The following is an 18625-nucleotide window of genomic DNA, read 5'->3' as shown; positions in this document are numbered from 1 at the left end:
TAAATTAGAATCTATTAGATTATTTAAGTGATGTAGAAAATAATTTTGGAAATCCTAAACTTGTACCTCTATTTTTTTCATTTGGTTGTGATTTAGGGTTCAGAAAAGCTCCAGGCTTTCTTGGTAATGCAGATGATTGTGATTTTGTTGTTGTGCTAGTTAATTTATTCGATATGAATGGTGAATTTCTAGGTAATTGTAAACTTGGTCTATAAATTGATGATGATTTAGTTGTTTGGATTGGTTTATAAACTGGTAATTTTGCTAATGATGACTCTCCTTGGTTTAGTTTCAATCTTTTGGAATTATTGACAATTTCTGATAAATGACGTTTGTTTAATAATGAATTTGAAGTATTATAATAATCAAAACCTCCATCCAATGTAGTTTTAATAATTCTATTTACGGCAACACTCATATTAATTTCTAAAAATTTTAAACGAATTGCGTAAATTTCAGCTATTGCTCCAATGACAGTAGAGCAACCTATCAAAATTGCAGGAGTTAAATGTGCCTTGTTTGATAAAATATGATATACCACATCCTTAATACTTTTTTGTACGTCCTGATTAATCATAATTTGACTAATTTCTTTTTCATTTGGTACTGCTGCAGCTGTGTCTGACTTCTCAGTATCACCAGCAGATGTTTCTGACTTGATCTCAGTATCACCAGCAGAATCTTCTTCACCTTGAGGTTTACTCAGTCTTTTAGCTTTTCTCCTACATATCTCTTCTTCAATCCATTCTAATTTTTTTGGTGTATCAATTTCACCAAACTCAAGGTTTGCTTTTCTAACGACTCTAATTTTTAAATCATTATCTTTATTTCTTTCTGAATTTTCTTCTCTCCATTTTTTCTTTCTTTCTCTATTTCCTATTCTTATTTTTCGTTTAGTTTCTGGTGAATTTGTTTTGAATTTGTCAATGATAACTTTAGATTCTGGAGTTAATTTTGAGACTAATGAACTCTCCAAAAATAAACTTAATGATAGATTAGTTATTGCTGAAATAAATTCTGTTTCTTCACTTAGTATTTGAAAATCTTGTGATCCTGAGTCTGAATTAAATTTTAAAATCATTTCCTCAACAACTATAATTGATTTCTCTAACACATTTGATTCTTGTTTTGGATAGTTTTTGAGGAATTGCCTAGCTGTACTTAATGATTTGATAAACTCACTAATTAATGTTTCAATATTACTTTCTGGTTTTCTTAAAAATAATGATGCACCAGAACCCGAAGCCATCTCTTCAGTTATTTGTCTAATTGTTGTAAGTATATTTGAGTCGGCTAATTCCCCACTATTTATTCTTGAAGTTAATGAAGTTATTACTGATGATATTTGTGATTTCATTTCTGGATTTGAAAAGAACGAAGAAGTTTTGGGAAGTTCTAAAGGATGTTCGTTGTGTTTGGTTTTCGGCTGCTGAGTTGTTGATTTAGGTGGTGCAGGTTTTGGAAGTGATGGAACTGTGGTATCAACACGTTTGATTCTAGTTGGTACTGGTTGTGGTGGTTTTGGTTTTAGACTTTCATCAATTTCAATATCCATTATTTCTTGTGGTTCTTCTAATGCCATTTTGAACGCATTTTTTAAAATATCACTCATCTGCAATTCCTCTAAATCTAAGACTTCTGGCTCAGCTGGTTGTTGTTGCAGTTCATTATCATGATGACTAGACGGAATTACTTTTTCATTTTGTAGTTGATCCAGTACATTGTTTTTAATTTCTTTTGCTAAATCACGTAAACTATTTGGATCGTTTTTTGATTGTGACATTCTACGTGTTAAATTTTGTGGTAATTGAAAATTTGTTGATGATATTAATGCACCAGCAGATTTAAAAGCACTAGTTATAGCATCTTTCATATCATTGTTGTCTAATGGTTCTTCTCTTGGTGCTGTGAAAACTTGTTGAAGTGAATTAGCTATTAAATTGTTTAAATCTTCATCATCGAAATTGATACCAGGTTCTGAATTCGTAGGTTGATCATTAAGTTTAGGGTCCTCTGCTGGTGCTTTGGTTGTTGTAGCATTTTGGGACTCGTTTAAAGGTAGTTTTGAAGATGGAGGTAAAATATCATTAAATGCATTTCCTATAGCATCACCGATAGCAGCATCCAAATCTAAGTCAAAATCATCATCTTGTTGGTTAGTTTGTTGTGGGGTGGTTTCTGGGGTAGGTACATGGATTTGATCTTTTACTTCTTGATTGGTTGTATTTTGCTGATTGATCGTATCTAGTGTATGATTTTGAGACACATTAAGCTTTAAAGTATCATTTTTGTTTTCAACATCTGCCAGCAGACTTGAAACATTCATATTTTCTTTTCCAAATGATTCATTTTTGTCGGTAACAATTTTACTAAATGCATCCCCTATTTCTTTCAGTAGCTCATCTTCCATATCATCAAACTCCATATTCATCTTCGAATCTTCTTTATTGACTTCTTTTTCATTTCGTAGATTGCTTGTAGTGCTTTCATGATCGGTAAAAGCTTGATGTGTTTGTGAGAATACCGGCTTTTCTGGTTGAAGTTCTGTATTCGTTGATAATTCCAGTTGAGGGTTAGTTGTTGATGGTTCCGACTGTGGATCTTCTTTACTATTTTTATCATCAATTGTACTCGTGCTTTGAGGGAAGAAACCCTCAAATGCATTACTTATTGCATTATCTAAATCTAGCTCATCCAAGTCTTCATTTTCTTTTTTCAATACATTTTCTTGGTTGGTTGGTGTAGGTACTTCATCTGCAGATTTATTAGGTTCTAAATCAGTTGGATCATTAAATATATCATTTATTGCATTATCTAGATTTTGAACTTTATTTGACTCCGAGTCATTGGATATTCCATTCTCGGTATTTTTTGCGGTTGGTTTTGTTATAGGAGGTTGTTCTGATTGGGGTGGTTGTGTTTCTTCTACTTGTAACTTAACGTCTTCTTCCTTATGATCAGAATTATTTAACGCGTTGAAATCAAAGTTACTAAAAACATCTCCTATAGCATCAGCTAAATCTAAATCATCTGACAATGTATTTTCTATCGGTGGTTTATTCAGTAGTTGTTGATTATTATCATTATTATTTAATGACCCAGAATTTGGTACCCCATCTTGTTCTCCCATCACTCTTTTTCAAAATTTGAATAAATAGTTTGATTATTCTAGATTCTAGAATGTTAAGCTTTAGAAACAGTATTAATTAGATAAGTATGAGTTGTGAATTTTTATTATAACTAAAATTATAATATGTACTATAAAATTGGTTGTTTATGTTTTTGATGTTTGATAATACTAAATTTTTTATTTTGTGTATTTTACAAAAGAAGTTGCAAAATATAATTTTATCACAATTAAAATTACTTTCTATAAGACTCTATATCTAATTTAATATATACTACCAGAGTATAACTTAAGTTACTCATCTTTTTGATCTTCAGTTCTTAAAGCAAAATTAATGATTAAACCTAAAGTACCTGAACCAACACCATCATAACCATTTTTTTTAATTACCCAATTAACATTATTTAAAGTATCATTTGCATATTTTGATACATCAATATCAAATCTTGGTATTGAAACTAAATATTTTGAATCCGATAATTTCAAAAAATCAGTATCAAATTGAAAATCATATTTTTTATTAGTTTTAAAAGTAAATTGATTACATTTTTCAGCAGTATTGAAAAATTTCTTTCTTTCTGTTGAATTTGTTGGTCCATTTTCAATTTCATCACTTATATTTTCTTTATAATTCATTGGTTTTGCTTTAGTGTCTACCACTTCTTTTGGTTTTTTATCAATACCAATATAACTAAAACTATTTAATGCTAATCCATAAAGAAAAGGTTTTGATGAATATATATCACCTTTAACTGTATCATTTATAAACCAATTGAATAATTTTAATCCAGTACTTAATAATGTGGTGGGAACATAATCTTTTATTGAATAAGTAAAATCGTTACCAAAAATTAAATCACCACCTTTAATATCTTCTTTTGGTATAAATTCAATATTAATTCTTAAATTTGGTTCTGGTCCATCTTCTTTATTGGAATTAGTGTTAAAATCAATTTTATCACCATTTAAATAAGTTTTATCTTCTTGATTATATAAACTATTTGATAAATGAGGTTGTGAACCATCGAATTTCTTAATATTAATTAATAATTTAAATACACCAATATCTGATTTAATTTCTAATGGTTCATTTGTATTAACAGGTACAATTTGAAAATCAGAATCATAATTATTTGAAGCTTTGATAAATAATCGTTTGATTGTAGTCATTGAAGAGAGTGGGTGATTGATAAATTAGTAGTTGAATAAAAATAAGTTGATGATAATTGATCTCCATAATTATTAAATTTAATTAACAGTACTTAATAAATAAATAAATGATAAAATAAAGAACTACAAAAGTTGCTCCGGATTTATGAATAATTTTTCTTTTGTATACACTACTAAAAGATTAGAGACCAAAACTTAAATTGAAATTACAATATTACATGTACTTCTTGAACTGATTTTTATTTATATCAACTTGATTATATCAACTCAAGTCACAAATACTTACCTTTTTCAAATTAAAAACTCTAAAAAAAATCAAATCACTTATAAAGTATGTAAAACATCAATAAGATTTAAGTGGTAAATTGTTAAGTGGCTTTTTATTATTATCCACATATATTTTGAACATGAAATTTTGGAATTATCAAATTCTAATATAATTACATCACAAGACAAATAAATGAATTTCTCGAAGAACAATTGCTTAAGATTTTCAAATTATATAGTTTCATCATTTGCATGACAATTCACAATTTCATATTTTATTTGTATATAAAATTTAAACTATTATTATTATTCTCTCTAATATAAAACAGCAATCGTATTCTAATAATTTTAAACTTTTAATTTTAATCTTATTATAAATATTTCAATTTTAAATCTTCAACTAACCTATTCAATTAATTACAATTAATACCAACAATGTCATCGTTTATATTAAAATGGATTACAAATCGTCTTATAAAAGATAATCAATGGAATAAATTCGGGGTAGAAGATCCTTATTATGAATATATTGTAACAAATGTATCCAAAAATGGTGATAAAAAATATAAGAAAGTTGAAAGAAAAATACCTGAAGGAATAACTGAAAAAGATATTAAGATATTGAAATTATTTAAAAAAAGAGCTTATCGTTATGATTATTGGTTTTCTATAATGGGAGTACAATTTGGTTGGACTAATATTGTCAGTATGGTTCCAATAATTGGTACAATTATACAAACTTTTTGGTCATTACAATTATTATATTTAGCAAAACAAATTACTGATGGTTTACCATTAGATTTACAATTACTATTCTTGTTAAATATAGCTATTGATTTTGGTTTGGGACTTATTCCAATTGTTGGTAGTATAGTTGAAATTGGTTATAAAGCAAATTCAAGAAATTATTTATTATTAGAAAAGCATTTATTAAGAGTTGGTGAAAAAAATATGGGAATTATAAGTAAAGATGAAGTTAGACCAGGATTTATAAATGATACTGTACAACCATATATTGATGACAAAGTAAAACCATATATTGATGACAAAGTAAAACCATATTTTGATGAAACAATAAAACCAAATGCTATAAAAGCAGGTGATCAAATTTTAGAATTATTAAATAGAAAAACAAGATCTACAAGCACTTCATCAGAAGCTTCAAATTCTACTTCGAGTGGGGCTTTTACAACTCAAACAAGTAATACAACTGCTACATATTCCACTACAAATCCAAGAGTATCTTCTGGTGCAAACGAAAAATTCAAATCTGATGATTCTACTTTATTAGGTGATCATTCAAATGGTAAAGATGATAGTAAATCAATAAGGAGTATCAAAAGTTTAAATGAAAGACAAAAAAAGCTTGGTGAAGAAAATTTAGAAAATCATTAAAGTTTGGGGGTGTTAGATTGTATTATATATGATAAAAGTAGTTGACTATTAAATATTATCAATGAACAAGATTTGTAAAAGCTTAGATCGTTGTAGATTCATTCTTATTGTAATCTCGATAATAGATCGTAAATATTTAATCTGTGCGGCGCAGTATTTAAATTTTTTCTTTATTTGGACCCTAAATGATCAAAACAAATTTGACATATTATCTAATTAACCAGGGAATTATATGACATGACTACTGAGGCAGAAACCGAGAATAACGATGATGATAAGGTACTACTAAATGGTCATTCTAAAACTACATCTTCAGGTTTAAATGAAATAGAGTTGAATTCACTACTGGAAGATTTACCAGACTCAACCTCCATACAATCAACTGAGGCTATAATTGAATCAAACTTCAATGGTGAATCTCAACCTACTGACCCCTTACAAAAAGAGAAAGAAACCAATCCAAAACTATCTCAATTTATGCAGTGTTGTCAAGAAGGATCAAATGATTTAGTTAAGTCCTTGATAGATTCAAAAGATATATCAATAAACGATACTTTCAGTGATGGAATTACTGGATTGCATTGGGCATGTATAAATAATAGATTGATTCTAGTGAAATACTTAATAGAAAATGGAGCTGACCCAAACTTATTTGGTGGAGAACTAAAAGCAACCCCATTGCATTGGGCATGTAGAAATGGATTGGTTTATATCGTTGACTATTTAATTACTAATTCAAAAGCTGATCCAAAACTAAAAGATCTACAGAATTACAATTCATTACATTTAGCAGTTCATAGTTCAAATATAACTTTGATTGTTTATTTATTAGTTAGTTGTTGTGATACAAACAAATTATATATTGATGAACCTGATGGATCAAACAGAACTGCATTACATTGGGCTTCTTATCAAAATGATATTTTTACAATAAATGCTTTGATAAAATTTGGAGCTGATGTTACAAAAGTTGATAATAATTTATTTACACCTTTACTTTGGTGTTTTATGAGAGGTTATAAACCAGTTATGAAAACTCTTGTGGAAGCAGGATCTGATATCTTTGTTAAAAATGATCAACAAAAAGATTCTTTTGAAGTTGCTAAAGATATGAATTGTTTAAATACTTGGAATAAAGTTTTGGTGGAGTGTGGTAAAGATCCAAAAACTTGGCAACCTAAGAAAAATTGGATACAACCAAAAACTGCAAAATTATTGACATTTATTGTTCCATATTTTATACTACCAATCTCCTTAAAAATAGCTACTGGATCATTAATTATACCAAAATTAATTTTATCAATTTCTTTTTTTGCATTTGGAATTTATCTTGTAAATAAATTCATTATTCCAACTTATTTAATAGATGATAAACCACTACCTAAATCACCCATATTAGCTGGTGTTTTTTCAGCAACTGCATTTTGGTGTATTATAATATGGGGATATAATATAGTACCAACAATTTTTTTTAGAAACTTCATAAGTAATGTTGTGCTTTCTATATTTATTGTAACATTTGTTTGGTCATTTTTCAAAGCAATGTTTATTAATCCAGGTTTTGTACCTACACCAACAGACAATTCAATAATATTACAACAAATTAAAGATTTAATAGCTGTGGGTAAATTTGACACTGACAATTTTTGCGTAAACACTTTGGTGAGAAAACCTTTGAGGTCAAGATATTCCAGGTACAATAAAAAGCTAATTGCAAGATTTGATCATTATTGTCCATGGGTTTATAATGAAATTGGGGTAAGAAATCATAAATTATTTATAACTTTTGTTTATTCATTAAATTTAGCTATATTGTTGTTTACTTATTTATCTATAAGATATTTTGATAAATTAAAAGATGGGTATGATTCAGATGATGAAGATGAATCATTGGTTTGTAAAGTAGTTGGTGATGATTTATGTTTTGGATTCAATAATCATCAATTTCATTTCAATTTAATAATGTGGTGTTTGTTACAATACATTTGGATTTTGATCCTTTGTGTGGTACAGACTTTCCAAATTTTTAAAGGTTTAACAACTTGGGAATTTAGTTCATTAAATACTCAAATTTCAAATCATAGACATTTCAATCATTCAACTGTACCAAATGAAGTAGCTATATCAGAAACACCGACACCAAAAAAGCCAACTGAATTACAAACTTGTTTAAACTTATTAGGTATTGATCAATTTGTACTTACTGTGAAAATGTCAATCGCAGCACTTTTCAAAAAGAACAATGATTCAGTGATTGATCCGTTACATATAGATATACCAACTGATTATGGACTAAAGCAAAATTGGTTAGATTTTTGGATTATTGGTGAACAAAATTGGAGAAATATTTTCTACTTACCAATTGAAGGAGAAAACAATTTAAATGGACAAGTTGTTGATTACTACAAATTATACGAGTACCCTTCAAAATCAAGTGCACAAGTAGTTTAAAACATTATAATAATTTTTTTGTATTTTGTAAATATATACTTAATTAATTCCTATTTAATATTTAATATAAGTTAAAGATTTTGCAATAGTTAAACCATAAACACCTAAAGATAAAATAGATAAAGTATTAACTAAAGTACTTAAACCATGCCATCTACCAAATTGAGTATTTAAAGCGGCCATTTCATCAGTTGGTTCTTGATTTTCTTTTTTATCTTTTTTAATAGCAACTAATTTTATTCTTTCTTCTTTAATAGCATGACATTTTGGTTCCAAAGCAAATAAATTTAAAAGACCAGTTAAAGAACTTAAAGTTAAAGTACCAACAGTGAAAGGACAATAAGCAAAAGGAGTAATTAAAGCTAATACTAATGGTGATAAAATTTGAAATTTAAAATAAGTTGGAAATACTTTTGATTGAACTTTACTAAATTCTTCTCTTGTTAATTCTTTAAATAATAATGGTGATGCAATATATGAATAAAATGCTGATCCACCAAATGTTAATGAATAAAATAAAAAATGATATGGAACTTTGGTATTTAAACCTAATGCTGTTAAGATTGACATTGTTTAATTGAATTGATTACTTTGTTAATTGAGTTTATACAATGAATAAGTACAAGAAAGAAAAAGAATTGTTAATAAACTGAAATAAATTTGGTTGGTTGTAAAAATTATTTAAAAGTTGGGGTTTTTTGGCAAATTTCCTGTGCGGCTTTTTTTTGTGTATACATAATTAAAATTGCTACTATTTGAAGAGAGATAACTAATAATTTCTAGTATGTCATAGAAAATTTATATATTCAAACACAAAAGTATATAAGAGATATTTCATCTACTGTTGCTATAAAGTTATCGCTGCCAAAGACAGGGTTCATTCAATCAATTGCTAACTTTATGGTTGACTGAATTATAACTGGCTATGAAAATTTATCGATTTTATGAAATGTAAGCTTATCAGCTGTTTTAAATAGATTAATATGGGACCAGTGCTACCAAATCTGTCGGAGTTTCAGAACCTACATTACAGTTGAAAGTAGATTTATGCAAGAATTATGACTGTAATTATCCTTAATTGTATTTGTTCATATATGAGTTCTTCTTTTGCTCTCTTTTTTTGATTTTAAAGTCTTTTGTCTTGGACCGCATATGTACTGCTGTTAAAATCTTATTCGAAAAAAAAAACTAATTTTTCAAGAATACAATAAAGTAACTTATTATTTTCTTTAAATCGTCTTAATTAAATGGTGAAAGTTACTCTTTATACACGGGAAGAAGTAGGTCGCAGATTATCACACGATGCTTAAACTTTACAAACCTCAACTTCTTTTGCTGGAAAATACGTATATAATAAAAAAACTGATTTTATTTTAATGATTGAAAAAAGAACACTAATTTGAACAAAAATTGGCTAAGCTTTCAGAATGTTGAAAAAAAAAGATGGAAGTATGCACTCAATTTGGACCAAAAGTCTTTGTATGTCATTATCGTTTCATCTAACTAATCAATAGAAATGCTGTCTCCAGAAAGAAAAGTAATCAGAGATGAGTGATATGTCAGAGATAATTTTCTTAACTTTGTACATTCAAGCAAATTTTAATTTCAGTTTGGAATACTGATTTAAGTAATCAAGCGTTTACTAAAATTCAGATTTTCCGTACTCGGTTTTGAATTTTGACGAGATGAATTTTCACCTCAAGATCTTGATTAGTTTATACTTTGTATTAAATTTGCTCGTAATTTTAAAGTGATTGCAAGATTTAGACTGGTTTTGAGAATTTTCCAACGCTTCGATTTCACTCAAAATGCTTTAATTAGCCACTAATGTGCCTTACTCGACAACTGAACGAAGGAGTCTGTCTGATACTATATAGCCATAGAATTGAGATCCAATTAGCAATGGACGAGATTTAAAATAAAATGCTTGAATTAGTGAAGTCATCTACAGAAAATTATTGGTAGATCTTAGAAAGTTAATTTCTTGGAGGATTTATTAAACATATGAAATATTTTTTATTTTGTGTACCTTAAAAATTTTCTTTTTCCTTTGTTGGTGAATACATTTTTACAACAGAAATAATATAGATATCATTGTGAGACATCATTTGTAAGTTAAGATCTTTAGTGTTCAACAAGGCTCTTAATAAAAACGTACTAATTTGCATTCTTGATTTTTCATCAATTTTTTCAAATAAAGAAAACTTACGGGGTATTTTAACATTTTTTAGAAAAAGAAATTAAAAAAGTAACTTATTTAAGAAACCAAGATTTGGTGACTAAAAAAATGATTATTCACAAATGGATCTTAAGCCAAGATTGAAATTTTAAATTACATACGTTTTATAACTCCAAGAATTTTTAAATTAAAGTGAAGAGATGAAATAGATAAAATAAAATCACACAAAGTTAATTTTACGTTTCAGAATTTTCTTAATAAAATTGTCAAATCGGATTCACTTGCATCTAACAGTTTTTATGGTAAATCTCATGCATTATTCATCAAAATGTTTTATTTAATATAGTAACCTTACGCCTCAAAGAATTTAATATAAAACCCAGCTCATTTTCTCAGTTTTTTTGCAAATTCAAACAATTTATCATCATCAATAGACATGTCTCACCCAAATTCAGATAGTTTGAGCACTTCCAAAATTGAGTCGAATGATTACAACAATCATTCAGAGAGTTTAAATCTTAATAAAACACAAACCTCTTTATCAAACAATGAACTAAACACTACCACAAAATCAATTGGTATTAGAAGAGTTGAATTATTGAACAATCAATATCAGCATCCAATTTTAAAAATCATTTTTTTCATCAGTATATTCTTTTGTGCTTACTCATATGGTTTAGAAAGTACTATTAGAGGTAATTTACAATACTATGCCACTTCATCATATAATCAACATTCTTTATTTACAACTGTGGGGGTAATGCAATCAGTTATTAGTTGTGCTGCTCAACCTTTTTATGCAAGATTATCTGATAAATTCGGTAGATTAGAATTATTTTTATTTGCTATTGTGTTTTATGCAACAGGTTTAGTTATTCAATCCCAGGCTTTTGATATTAATAGATTTGCTGGTGGTGCAGTTATAAATCAAATTGGATATACTGGAGTTATTATAATGTTACAAATTGTATTAGCAGATTTTTCAAATTTAAATTGGAGATTAGTTGCTTCTTTTGTACCTGCTTTACCTTTTATTATTAATACTTGGGTAAGTGGGGATGTTCAAAGCTCAGTTAATGCTAATTATTCTTGGAATTGGGGGATCGGTATGTGGGCCTTTATTTTTCCTTTGAGTTGTTTGCCAATTATTTTATGTTTTATTCATATGATAGTTAAAGCTAGAAAAACTGAAGAGTGGAAACAATTGAATATTGAACAAAAAGATCAAACTCTTTATTCCAAAAAGAGTTTCAAATATTGGAAAACTCTTGTTTTAGAATTATTTTGGGATTTAGATGTGATTGGATTATTATGTGTTATTATCGTTTTGGGTTTTATTTTAGTTCCATTCACACTTGCAGGTGGTGTAACTTCAAAATGGGCTAAAGCTTCAACTATTGTTCCTTTAGTTATTGGTGTTGTTTTTATTCCAGTATTCATTTTATGGGAAGCTAAATTTGCAAGATCTCCAATAATGCCATTTGCTTTGATGAAAGATAGAGGTGTTTGGGCGGCTTTACTCATAGCTATTTTCATTAATTGGATTTGGTATATGCCAAATGATTTCATGTACACTGTATTAATTGTTGGTATGAATGCAAGTGTCAAGGCTGCTACTAGAATCACTTCATTATATTCATTTGTTTCAGTTATTGTTGGTCCATTATTAGGTTTATTGGTAGTTCGAGTTAGAAAATTGAAAGGTTTTATTATCTTTGGTTGTGCTACTTGGGCTATTTCATTAGGTATTTTGTTTCATTTCAGAGGTGCTAATGATGGTGTAGAAAGTCAAAAATATCTTAATGGTGTTATTGGTGGTTTATGTTTAATGGGTTTTGGTGCAGGATTTTTCACTTATTCAACACAAGTAAGTATTACTACAGTCACAAATCATGAGTATATGAGTATTATGATTTCAGTTTATTTAGCAAGTTATTGGATTGGTTCATGTTTAGGCTCATCAATTAGTGGTGCTATTTGGACAAATAAAATGCATGGTGTAATATTAAATAAAATGGAAGAAATGAATATTTCAAATGCTACTGCCTTAGCCACTTATGCATATGGTTCACCTTTTGAGTTTATTGTTGAAAATCAATGGGGTACACCTGCAAGACAAGCAGTTGTTTTATCATATGCTGAAGTTCAAAAATATCTTTGTATTGCTGGATTGGTTTTATGTTTTCCATTAATTGTATTTTCCTTTTTATTGAGAGATCATAGATTAGATTCTGTTCAATCTTTAGAACAAGATAATGATCATGAAAAGGGTATTCATAAAAATGGAACTATAATCGTAAATAATTATGATGAAGACATCATTGTTCAAAAAGTGAAAAAATTGTTTCATATGAATAGTAAACAATAAGTAGATAAATAGTAATTATAGAATATAAAACTTAGATCAACTTTTCATAACTTTACAAAGATCTAGAATCTGGGTTTTGTGTGTTTAATTTGACTTTGTGTTCCAACTTAAGCTGTCAAGAAATTTATCTTTTTCATCTAATCTTGACTATAAACAAAATTATTATATAAAATTAAATTTACGGTATTTAGACTTTAATGCAACATTTGATGACAATGTCATTGATTCATTAACTACTAAGATTAAAATCATACGATCCAAAGATGACTTAAAACTTTAAACATTTTCCTAAGTGATGGAACCAATCAAGCTTTGCTACGTTCAAATACTGCAAAATTTAAAATTTGTTACACTCGAGATTATACCTATTTGAAATTTCATCATCCTTTTCACCAAATCTTGGCAGGAAATGTTACTAAAATTTTAAGGGACAATAAACTTTTTAAATCAATTTTGCATTTCTGCTATTGGTTCTTTAAATGTGAAGATGGCGGTATGCTTAATCTAAGAATATACGGATGGTTATAATCAAGTCTAAAGCACCAAAAATAAAGCTTATTATTTTGGATTTAACAGACGTTTGATTTGCTGGATCAAAACGATAAATCTTATAAATTCCTCATGATTTCCTAAGTATTTAGTGATGAATCGGTCAAGCAACAAACACTTTGGAAAATGGTCCACTCTGAAGAAGATAACTCAATCAAGCTTGAATTAAGTTTAGATGATCACCCAAACTCAAATATCAACAAAATTCAATCACCCGTTATAGTAACAACAGGAAAATCTGAATTACAAACAACAACAAGATCAATAGGTATAAGAAAAATTGAAGTATTAAATTCACAATTTGATAATCGTATTTTAAAGGTCCTTTTCTTTTTCAGTGTTTTCATTGCATCTTACGCTTATGGACTTGATGCCATTATAAGAGGTAATTTACAAGTTTATGCAACTTCATCATACAATCAACATGCATTATTTTCAACAGTTAGTGTTATGCAATCAGTGATTAGTGCAGCTGGTCAACCTTTTTATGCTAGATTATCTGATAAATTTGGTAGATTAGAGTTATATTTAACTGCTATGGCATTTTATATAATTGGTACTATTTTACAATCACAGGCTTATGACATAAATATTTTTGCTGCTGGATCAGTATTGTATACTTTGGGTATAACTGGCATGGTCACCATAATTTTAATAATGATGGGGGATTTTTCAAATTTAAATTGGAGAGTTTGTGTGAATTATATACCTGGTATTACTTTAGTGATAAATACTTGGATATCTGGAGATATTGTATCTGCTGTTATTTTAACATCTTCATGGAATTGGGGTATTGGAATGTGGGCGTTTATATCACCCTTAGCAAGTTTGCCTTTGATAGGTTTTTTAGTTCATATGCTTTTAAAAGCTAAAAGGACTGAAAAATGGAAAAGCTTGATGGTTGAAGAAAAAGAATTAATTCCATATTCAAAAAAGACCTTAAAATATTGGAGAAATTTGTGTATTAATTTATTTTGGGATCTAGATGTTGTTGGTCTATTATTACTTGTTATTGTTTTAGGATTTATCTTAGTTCCATTTACACTTGCTGGTGGTACAAGTTCGAAATGGGCAAGAGCTTCAACTATTGCACCATTATCAATTGGTGTTACATTCTTGCCTTTGTTTTTTTTTTGGGAAAGAAAAGTTGCTAAATCTCCAATTATGCCATTTGCTTTAATGAAAGATAGAGGTGTTTATGCTGCTTTGTTGATTGCAATTTTTGTTAATTTTATTTGGTACATGCCTAATGATTTTATGTATACCGTTTTAGTGGTTGGAATGAATGCTAGTGTTAAAGCAGCAACAAGAATAACAAAATTATATACCTTTGTTGGATGTATTGTTGGACCTTTAGTTGGTTTAGTTGTTGTAAAAGTACGTAGAGTTAAAGCATTTATCATTTTTGGTTGTTCATGTTGGGCTGTAGCTTTAGGTATATTGTTCCATTTTAGAGGTGCCAATGATGGTATTGAAAGTGAAAAATACTTGAACGGTGTAATTGGTGGTTTATGTTTAATGGGTTTTGGTGCTGGTTTTCTTACTTACTCAACTCAAGTAAGTTTATGTTCAGTCACAAATCATGAATATATGGGGATAATTATTTCTATACATCTATCATGCTATTACATTGGATCAGCATTAGGTAATTCAGTGAGTGGAGCAATATGGACAAACAAGATGCATGGAGTCATATTGGAAAATATGGAACAGATGAATATTTCAAATGCTACAGCTTTAGCTAGCTATGCTTATGGTTCACCATTTGAATTTATTTTAGACAACACTTGGGGATCACCAGAAAGAATAGCAGTTGTTGTTTCTTATGCAGAAGTTCAGAAATATTTGTGTATTGCTGGGTTAGTTTTATGTATTCCTATGATAATTTTTCCATTTTTATTGAGAGATCATAAATTAGAATCAGTTCAATCTTTGGAGATGAGCCATGATCATGAAAATCAAGGTATTCAAAGAAATGGTGCTATTGTTGTTAATAATTATGACGATGACCCAATTTTAAAATTTATAATTAAAATGTTTAAATTTGTTTTCAGAAGATCCTGAATTAAATAAAAATGGCGGTTGATCGTATGGATCAAGCGGTAAACAGCTCAAAAAGTCATATGTATGACAATGAAAGTAATTTTTTGAGCAGAAATACAAGATTCTTAATAAGAAAATTTTGTAGTTGAGCTATTGCGAGACTGTATATCCAAGTATTCAAAAATTTTACACCAATAAAATTTTTCTGTATTAAACAATTTATAAATGTGTATGTTTATTTTTTGATGATTTATAACTGTTTCAAAACCATCAGAAATCGTTCAATTACAATGCGTTTCAACCAAAAAAAAAATATATTGAAAACATAACCTAAGCTATAATATAATACTAAAAGAGCACTTAGAGCTAAATCTACTTATTAATGGTTCATTTTTAACAATTTATGGTTTCATAAAGATAAGACACCCCTTTCAAATTTGTTAGTTGAAAATGCCCAGTTTGGTAGCAACTCGTCAAAAATTGTTAGTAACAAATTAAGGGGTATATAAATTCAAATCAATAATCAAAAATTCCAATTTTTTTGTTTCAGTTTTTTCTTTTAATTTTTACTTTTTTTTTTTATTCTTATTTTACTTCTTCAATAACCTTCCTACATTCTGTGAATCTCATGTAAGTATTGATGTCAGTGAAAAATCTTATAACATATATCAAGTACTAACAATTTATCTAGCTAGTGTGTTTCAGATGTTTGACTACACCAGATTGTTTGTAAGAGAAGATTTAAAAGGGTGATTTTTTTGAAAGAATTGGTGATTGTTTAATGAGTTGAGTTTACTGAACAATTCTTCTCTTGTAAAATTTGACAATTGATTTTTGTATGAGGAATAATGATCAGCCAATTAATTTGCGGTGGTATCAATATTATTAAGTGGCATTGAGTTTTGCGGCAGTTTATCTACTTCCATATTGTGATTCTTCCTTCACTAGAACAATTCAGTTCTTATTTAATGTTAATAAAAATTTATCAAATAGCTAAGGTACGTATGTTTTTAATTTAATAAATGTATTTATGTATCGTGTATGTTTCGTATTTAACAAATTATAATTTTTTGTAGATTTGACCTCTAAATCAAAAACATCAAACTTGAGTCACTTTCTGTTATATTCTTCTTGATTAATCTATTAAATTATTTTATTCTTTCATTCTTTCTCTACTTCTTTCTGCGAATACTCCTACATATTTATACTTTTTTCCAAATTATTTTTATTGAACTTATTTTGAATCTAGTGTTTATCCTAAAAACTAATCCTAATTACTGTGAATAAATCTTTGTAATTTTCCAGCAGAACACTTGAATGTCAATTTCTTCTTTAAAGCTTGGTTCATAGTTTGGTTCAGGGTACAATCGTTGGTAAAAGAGTTTTTAATATAAGGGGTAAAAAAATGTGTAAGATATATATCATAGTTTATTTACTCATTTAGCAAACAAATTTGGGATTGAAAAGGTCTTCAGTTTGTTTAATATATAGAAAATTTATAATAAAGATTGTAATTTTGATAATGGTGCTTCTTTATAGCCCAATGGTTAATTTTGCAATATATTTAGTTTTTAGATTATACATAACACTTGTTTTTTGGATTTAAGAAAAGAATCAAAATTTAACGCGTTTTTTGGTGCTTTTAGCTTTACTTAAAACAAGTTAGAATTAGCTCGTAACTTTCTCCAAGCCTTGTATACAGTTTATTGGTTAATTGACTCCAATTCATTCTTTTACATACTTAAGACCCCCTTACAAAATTATCCATAAAAAAATCAACTTTTAGTAGCGTTGGGTGATTTATTAATATAAAGTTTGAAGTATCGAACTCTTGAGAAAGAACCAAAGTTTTAATTTCTCCCTTTTCAACCGTTTTTTTTTTTTTGCAATCCTTTATTAATTTATAAATGTACAATTTTTTGTCAATATTCAACTAATGCATATCTATTATGCTCAAATAGCATTCCAGATTCTGTTCTTGTAGATGGTTTGTTTTTTTATTCCTTTTTTTTGCTTCTGGCTCGTGGGAACAAATTTTTGCTTGTATTATTTATTTTTATAAGGTCTTCACAAATTATAATCCTAACGTATTAGGTAATTTTAAATTTATGCTAGACTGGATAACTTGGTATGATAAATTAATTGGAAACGTTATTATACTAGTACTTTAAGCTATATGAGCCGGTCTGATCTGTACATTTCGATCAGGTAGAAACTTACTATAGGACTGGTCACATTATTTGTCATTTGTGGTTAATTATAACGGTTCCAATAGATTAATCATTTTTAATGAATAAAATTTTCGGGCATGTAGTTTTATTATAATGAATTTTAATTATAATGTATTTTTCAAGTTTATTAAACATCGCATTATTTTATTAATGATGTACAATTTCAGTTTAATGAAAGTGTATTACTTATATTTAGTTCAAAACTTTATTTTTCAATTGATATAATCATTTGAGCTCTGGGGGACTTTAATAGTTCATCAAAATTATTCTACAGAGTCAAATTTTTTCTTTATCTTTTTTACTTCCTTCAAAATTGAGGTTGCGTATTGAAAATTCAAAATGCGCTCCTATAAGATTAATTTGAAACAACTAATTTTAATTTGAAACCTTTACAAAAAATTTGAAACACTTAATATAAATTATCAATATATAATGTAAAAACGCGCGCCTTTTTTAATTTTCATAATAAAGACTAAAGAAAAAAGCGAAAAGTTTATATTGTGGTTAATAATCATAATCTTATATACAGGTTTTGTTTCAGATGAGCCGGAATTAATAGGACAATTTCTTATTTTTCTATGACTTATTATTAGATAACTACTACTACTTCTACTATTACTATATACAATCTAACTTCAACTAGATAAATTTGTACTAGATTCTATAGAATAATTTCCAAATAAACACTAAATTAATTTCATTCGTAAATTTATTCTATTTATTATATAAATCTTACTATTTTTTTCTATCTATTTAATATTAGTCAATTAATCAATCTCTCATTAATAGTTGGTTAATACTACTAGTATTGATTAATGAAAATTAAAAAAAAAAAAATTAAAAAA

The 18625-nt window shown here is 27.9% G+C and overlaps 7 protein-coding genes across 7 annotated transcripts; 4 read left to right on the top strand and 3 right to left on the bottom strand. All coding sequences in view use genetic code 12, as the record gives it.

Annotated features, from left to right (window-relative positions):
• Positions 1-19: 19 nt before the first annotated feature.
• KGF54_004069 (uncharacterized protein) lies at positions 20-3130 on the bottom strand (the record flags this gene model as incomplete). Its single annotated transcript, XM_051764727.1, has 1 exon — positions 20-3130. One exon carries the CDS (start codon positions 3128-3130, stop codon positions 20-22), a length of 3111 nt encoding a protein of 1036 aa, XP_051618111.1.
• A 291-nt stretch (positions 3131-3421) lies between these two features.
• Positions 3422-4297, bottom strand: KGF54_004068 (uncharacterized protein; the record flags this gene model as incomplete). Its single annotated transcript, XM_051764726.1, has 1 exon — positions 3422-4297. One exon carries the CDS (start codon positions 4295-4297, stop codon positions 3422-3424), a length of 876 nt encoding a protein of 291 aa, XP_051618110.1.
• Positions 4298-4999: 702 nt separating this feature from the next.
• KGF54_004067 (DUF4112 domain-containing protein) lies at positions 5000-5959 on the top strand (the record flags this gene model as incomplete). Its single annotated transcript, XM_051764725.1, has 1 exon — positions 5000-5959. The coding sequence occupies one exon, from the start codon at positions 5000-5002 to the stop codon at positions 5957-5959; it is 960 nt and encodes a 319-aa protein (XP_051618109.1).
• A 237-nt stretch (positions 5960-6196) lies between these two features.
• Positions 6197-8410, top strand: AKR1 (palmitoyltransferase; the record flags this gene model as incomplete). The annotated part of the gene is made up of 1 exon (XM_051764724.1): positions 6197-8410. The coding sequence occupies one exon, from the start codon at positions 6197-6199 to the stop codon at positions 8408-8410; it is 2214 nt and encodes a 737-aa protein (XP_051618108.1).
• Positions 8411-8464: 54 nt separating this feature from the next.
• On the bottom strand, positions 8465-8980 carry KGF54_004065 (uncharacterized protein; the record flags this gene model as incomplete). Its single annotated transcript, XM_051764723.1, has 1 exon — positions 8465-8980. The coding sequence occupies one exon, from the start codon at positions 8978-8980 to the stop codon at positions 8465-8467; it is 516 nt and encodes a 171-aa protein (XP_051618107.1).
• Positions 8981-11025: 2045 nt separating this feature from the next.
• KGF54_004064 (uncharacterized protein) lies at positions 11026-12957 on the top strand (the record flags this gene model as incomplete). Its single annotated transcript, XM_051764722.1, has 1 exon — positions 11026-12957. One exon carries the CDS (start codon positions 11026-11028, stop codon positions 12955-12957), a length of 1932 nt encoding a protein of 643 aa, XP_051618106.1.
• Positions 12958-13632: 675 nt separating this feature from the next.
• On the top strand, positions 13633-15570 carry KGF54_004063 (uncharacterized protein; the record flags this gene model as incomplete). Its single annotated transcript, XM_051764721.1, has 1 exon — positions 13633-15570. One exon carries the CDS (start codon positions 13633-13635, stop codon positions 15568-15570), a length of 1938 nt encoding a protein of 645 aa, XP_051618105.1.
• Positions 15571-18625: the final 3055 nt, after the last annotated feature.

The sequence above is a fragment of the Candida jiufengensis genome, assembly GCF_024610255.1.
Source record: "Candida jiufengensis strain CBS 10846 chromosome Unknown scaffold1, whole genome shotgun sequence".
In the NCBI taxonomy this organism is placed as follows: Eukaryota; Fungi; Ascomycota; class Pichiomycetes; order Serinales; family Debaryomycetaceae; genus Lodderomyces; species Lodderomyces jiufengensis.
This window is presented reverse-complemented; position numbering and strand designations above follow the sequence as displayed.